Here is a 6000-nt window from a genome sequence, read left to right as displayed (position 1 = left end):
GCACAGCAAACAGCAAATGAATGACCAGATGATCAGTTTTTGGAGGTGTTCGTTGAAGTAGGAATATCCGCAGAACACACTGCTCAGATGGCCATGGGATCTTTAACATCCGACTAAGCAGGCACATGGGACCTAACATCCCATCCCAAAAGATAACACTTGGACGATGCAGCCTCCTCTCAACACTGCAATGAATTGCAACCACCTGAGTCAGAAGTGAAGAGTGCTACCAAGCTAACGCTACAGATATTAATTGCAATATATTAATTAATGCAGTATATCAATGATAGCTATAAACTAGCATTGCTGCTGCTCTCTGGGGCTGTCGGCGTTGATTGACAGACGGTGATTGACAGATGCGGCTCCTCCTCCTCCCCCTCCCCCTCCCTCAGTCGCCGTGCGCCTGCGCGCTAGATAACACGTGTCCGGGCAGCATGGCGGCGGCTGGTGGCGGAGCCGAGTGTTGCTGCTCCTTTTCCCCCGGGCCGGCCCAGTGCTTGGCCACGGCAGCGGCGGACGGGCGGATCCGGGTGTGGAACACCCAGGGCAGCGGCCTGAGGCACGAGTACGTGCCTTCCTCGCACCTCAGCGCCACTTGTAGCTGCTTGTCGTGGGCTCCCCCGCGGCGCCTCCGTCAGGTGAGTGTCAGGCTTCGGCGGGGCCTAGTTAGCAACAGGCGGGGGGGCCGGGGCCTGGGCCTGGGCCTGGGAGTAAAGTGGACAGGGTGAGGGGGATAGAGGAGGAGGAGGAGGGAGAGAGCAGCCTCACCCCGACACAGGCAGAGCGCCAGTCAATTAACAGGAGCCCGGGAGTAGTGAGTGTGAGAGGCGGCCGCGGCCTCGGTGCCTCACCCTCCCTCCTTCCCCCTCCGCTGCATGTGGCTCTCTGGCCGAGAGCTTGTTACCCACATGGGGCCCCCCAGTCTTGGAGAGGCTGCGGGTTTACTCGGGGTTTTTTTTTTCTCTCTCAGGTTCGCCTCCTGGAAAATAATTCGACAAAACTTCACTTTAATCGCACTGTTCGTGTTTAAATTTTCCTCCCCCCCCCCTTGACAAGAAAACTAACCAAAAATTTGCCTCATTTTAAACTCGTAAATAAGTCTTCATTCCTATACCGTCTTCGTGGTGTTAAAGTACAAACTTGATTACAAAGCTGGCTACATTTCGTTTAATTAAGTTCGTGAGGCTCATATTGAAGTTTTTTTTTTAAGTTGCGGGTCTACAATGCGGTGAGTTACTGGGGGAGCGGATAAAGATCCGATTGCCTCTTGTCCTTTTAAGTAATATGAATGTGAATCATCTGAAGGTTTAATTCACCGGGCCGGCAGTAGTAGCGCGCTTCTTGCAGGTTTAAGCCAAGAGCTATCCTGAGACTTGATCTAAACGAGAAAAAAAGGTAATTTCGCTGCGGTATAATCTGCAGGCAAAATTGACAGCTTCACGCTGCACTCTGCATGCGAGCCGATGGATTAACAAACTGGCTTTAGTTTTGAGAAAAAATGCTTGGTTCATTCGTCAGAATAGCGCTACTAAGGTGGTCACCTTTAGCTTTACATTGTAGTTGCATTTCTAATGACTTTCTCACAAAGTCGGTGTTTACATCTGTAGAGTTTGTGGTGAGGACCAAAACATTGGCTTCCCAATGGTTAATTGGAGAAAATTGCGGCTCATCTAGAACTGGAACAGAGATAGTGGAGGGGTTGAGAGAGGTGGTGCTGAGGTAGAGCTGGGTGAGAACCTGACCTGCCTTCGGATGATGTTGCCGAGGGGGGTCAAGGAATGGGGGTTGAATGGGGTGTGTTTTTTTAAAAGCTAAAGTTGATTTCTTTGGATGGTGGGGAGAAGGGTTGGCTTTACAGATGTAGGTCTTGGGTAGTTTGTCAAAGACATGTTTTTACAGCAAATATTTTTGAAGTGTGTTTTTTAATAAATCTTGAGATATTTGATTAGAATTTCGTGGTTAGAATTCTGGATGAACGTGGTAAGGACTAATATTTGACCTGGAAAGTAGTTACTAAACAACTAACTACTAATGAGAAATGTTCTCTTGGTTTATTCTTGCCCATAATTCTGGGGGGAACTACGAGACTCAGTGCAATCCAAAGGTTCCAGTATAGTTAGACTACAGGGGAAATTTGATGATTATTGACTTGTTAGATTTTCTTTTTCTGTTTGTCCAATATTTTCCATTTCCTGAGTGGGAGAAACTCGACCTTCCCCGGTTTCTTCTTGCCCCCTTGCCTGGTGGAATAAACAAGTGGCTTTCAAACACTTCTGTGGGAGGACTCTACGAATAGACACATATCTTAACTTTCAAAAGACAGTGCCACTACTCCAAGGGAAAATTGCTATTGTGGCAAAAAAAACGGTTTTATTTATATATACTAAATTCCCATCCGTCAGCTCAGCAGCGATAGTGGGGCAACAGAAATTATGTGCTAATAAATCAAATGCAGAAAATCTTATACCATGGCAATCACCTCATGGATGGACCCCAGTTTGAAAACCTGTTGAACCAACCTTGTCACTTGAGTACTCTGGTGTGATATTGATGCTGGAGTGGGTGAAGCCATGTGGCTGTAACCAGCTGAAGCTACCTTTTTGTAGTCCAACACATTGGAATGTTCATTAGGACACTGAAAAATGATGTAAATTGGCATCCCTTTGCCAAGTTTTACAGTGAGCTTGTTGCACTGTGGTGTCACTTTCAATCCTAGGACTATCTGCTGATGCGATCCATGTTTTCTATGGAGTGTTTTAAAAGCTGAGAATGTTATATGGTAATAGATGGAGCAAAGCTTTTGTCTTTTCAAATAGTCACGTGCATCTAGTGGGCTTGAGCATTTAGATTTTGTTTGATTTGGCACTTTCGTTGTTGGCGTTTGTTTTTACCTTTTTTTGCTTTTTGGATCATTTATTGGCGTTAGTTGTTATTTCCTGACAACCACTAACTCCTGCCAGTTAGCTTCATTTCACAAATTTTGGGATTTTAAGTTGGATTGAAGCTGGACTAGTGGTTTTAAAATAACATCAGCTGGCAGGAAGTTGTGTTTTACCAGAAAGAAATAACAGCTTGATTTACAGAAGAATCATATCTTAGCGTGTACTACATGATTGTTTTCTCCCTAATGTTTTTTCATTAATTGTTCCGCCTCAAAGGCCAGGTGCTCAACAAGTGCATACATCCATCCTATCAGGCGTTTTCTTAATGCTGCAATAAATAAGAGCTGGAGATATTAAGCTTGTAAAGCAATTGTTTTGTTCTTCAAAAATTTGCCTTTTAAAACCTTTGTAATTCATTTCCAGACAGTTTTTAAAAAAAATTGAACATTTAGTGTTCAAAAAATCAAAAGGATGCCTTGCTCCGTGGGCATACAGCATGGTTACTCAATGCTACTCTTTGTATGGTGAGGCACCGTCTCTGGTTGGAGGCGCAAGGCCACAAATGAAGGGGGTGGGTGGGGTCAACTGCGGTCATCTTGAGTACCACTGGATGCAGGAATGAGACAAATCCATCCTGTTCCTGCAAGTCTGGTCTGTAGTGTGACTTCAGCCCACATCCTCCTGACTTGGGTGAAAGTGGTACCAACTGAGTCAAACTGCCGCTTAATAGGGTTGCTGTATTTAACACCCTAATGCTGATGGATGTATATTCAAACAGGATTTGAATGTTTCAGGAGAGGAAGTGGGAGAAAATTGGCAAAAGAAATGGAAGTATCTAATGTTAGTACGTTTGAATTAAAGAAATATAGTCCTCTCCGCCTCAGGTCTTTCTGTTTTTTTCCCTCCATTCTTCCCCACCCAAAAGATAGCAGATGCACTGGTAGTTACAATAGATTCTTCCTTAGCTGGCAGGAGTTCAGACTGCAAACTTGCACCTGAGGATGAGAAACTCCTTCCAAAATGACTGGAGAATTAAAATGGTCAACGGCCCTGGCTCCAACCTAAGATTGGACCCTAGTTGGGAAACTAGGACTATAATCTTACACTAAAAGAGATCTTTTGAACAGTGTACATGAAATGACCGGGCGAAGGAGTATTGAGTTTTTTTTTCTCTTCCCCTTTCCAGGAAGTTCCCCAGAAGAAAAAGAGGAGATCGGAAAATGTGAACGCTGATGAAGAATTGAACCTATTGGCTATTGGTACAGCAGCTGGTAGCATCTTGTTATACAGCATAGTAAAGGGAGAACTACAGAGCAAGCTGGTAAGATATTGGTTTTTAATGTTGCATTGGGTGAAATGGTTGGATTTTCTGAAATAAGTGGGAAAATATTAGAACTATAGACTAAGACTGAGCAGAGCATAAAGGGAGCCGCATGAGGAATCAAAACAAGGCACGGAGGAGCGCTGAGGGTAAGTCAGTAAGTACTTTACTTTCTTGGTGAGTGTTTTTTAGTGGTTAGTGTCAGATAAACAGTAAAGTACCATAAAGCTAAACAAACAGTTTAAATAACTGTTAGCTAACATGGCAGGTCAGCTGGGGCCTGTCGCATGCGCATCCCATGCCATGTGGGAACTCCATAATATTTTGTGTGTCCTGGAAAACCGCATGTGCAGGAAGTGCCACCAACTGCTTGAGCTCAGAGTTTCTGAGCTTGAGGGGCGGCTGGTGTCATTACAGTGCACACAAGAAGCTGAGAATTTTGTGCCTGGCAGAAGTCGTGGGAACCAATGACACAAGAAAGAAAAGAGTTGAAGTCCTGCGGTCAGAGTTTCAGGAGCTAGGGAGGAAGTTAAAAAGCAGGACCTCCGTAGGCAGTAATCTCTGGATTACTCCCAGTGCCCTGAGCTAGTAAGTATAGGTATAGTAGGATAGACAGGTTTATGTGTAGCTGGAGCAATGGTGCCGCAGAGAGGGCTCCAGATTCCTGGGGCATTGGGACCAGTTCTGGGGCAGGAGGGCGCTGCATCTTAACAGAGCCAAGTCCAATGTCCTCGCGGGGAGGTTAACTAGTGCTGTGGGGGAGGGTTTAAACTAATTTGGCAAGGGGATGGGCACCAGGAGGAAATATTAGAGAGGCAAAACAAGGTGCACAGAGGACTGGGAGGACAAGTAACATTAGAGTAAAGAATAGTTCAGAAATAGGAGGGATCAGACGGGGCAAATGTAAAGCAGACTAAGATGAGATTGGAGTGCATGTGCGTAAATGCACATAGCATGGTAAATAAGGTTGGTGAGCTGCAGGCTCAAGTCGCCACATGGGACTATGATATAATGGCAATAACAGAGACCTGGCTCAAAGAAGGGGAGGATTGGGTACTTAATATTTCTGGCTACAAGGTTTTCAGGAAAGATACGAAAGGGGGGCAGTATTGATCAAAGAAACTATTATAGCACTGGAAAGGGGTGATGTGAAGCATAGAGGAGCTATTACATTACTAGGTGTGTAGTATAGGTCATTAAATATTGGGAAGGAGATAGAGGAGCAAATTTGCAGGCAAATTACAGAAAGATGCAAGAACGATATAGTGACAATAGTGGACTTCAATTATCCCATTATAGACTGGGTCGGTAACAGCGTAAAGGGCAAAAAGAGGGAGGAATTCCTGAAATGTGTTCGAGAACTTTCTGGAGCAATGTGTTTCCAGCCCAACCAGGAAGGGAACATTGCTGGATCTAGCTCTGGGGAATGAAGTGGGGGAGCATTTGGAGAATAGTGATCATAATATCATTAGAATCATAGAAGTTACAACATGGAAACAGGCCCTTCGGCCCAACATGTCCATGTCGCCCAGTTCATACCACTAAGCTAGTCCCAATTGCCTGCACTTGGCCCATATCCCTCTATACCCATCTTACCCATGTAACTGTCCAAATGCTTTTTAAAAGATAAAATTGTACCCGCCTCTACTACTGCCTCTGGCAGCTCGTTCCAGTCACTCACCACCCTTTGAGTGAAAAAATTGCCCCTCTGGACCCTTTTGTATCTCTCCCCTCTCACCTTAAATCTGTGCCCCCTCGTTATAGACTCCCCTACCTTTGGGAAAAGATTTTGACTAT

General features: G+C 45.0%; 1 protein-coding gene across 1 annotated transcript in view; it reads left to right on the top strand.

Annotated features, from left to right (window-relative positions):
• Nucleotides 1–408: 408 nt before the first annotated feature.
• wdr43 (WD repeat domain 43) overlaps nucleotides 409–6000 on the top strand; it is a 54119-nt gene continuing 48527 nt past the window's right edge. The window contains exons 1-2 of the mRNA XM_067985130.1: nucleotides 409–638; nucleotides 4069–4203. Of these exons, the coding sequence (XP_067841231.1) occupies nucleotides 435–638; nucleotides 4069–4203 (339 nt within the window). The 5' untranslated portion in view covers nucleotides 409–434. The remainder of the gene's footprint in view (nucleotides 639–4068; nucleotides 4204–6000) is intronic.

The sequence above is a fragment of the Heptranchias perlo genome, chromosome 5 (genome assembly GCF_035084215.1).
Source record: "Heptranchias perlo isolate sHepPer1 chromosome 5, sHepPer1.hap1, whole genome shotgun sequence".
Taxonomy (NCBI): Eukaryota; Metazoa; Chordata; class Chondrichthyes; order Hexanchiformes; family Hexanchidae; genus Heptranchias; species Heptranchias perlo.
Note: the sequence above shows the minus strand (reverse complement) of the source record. Positions and strands in the feature narration are given on the sequence as shown.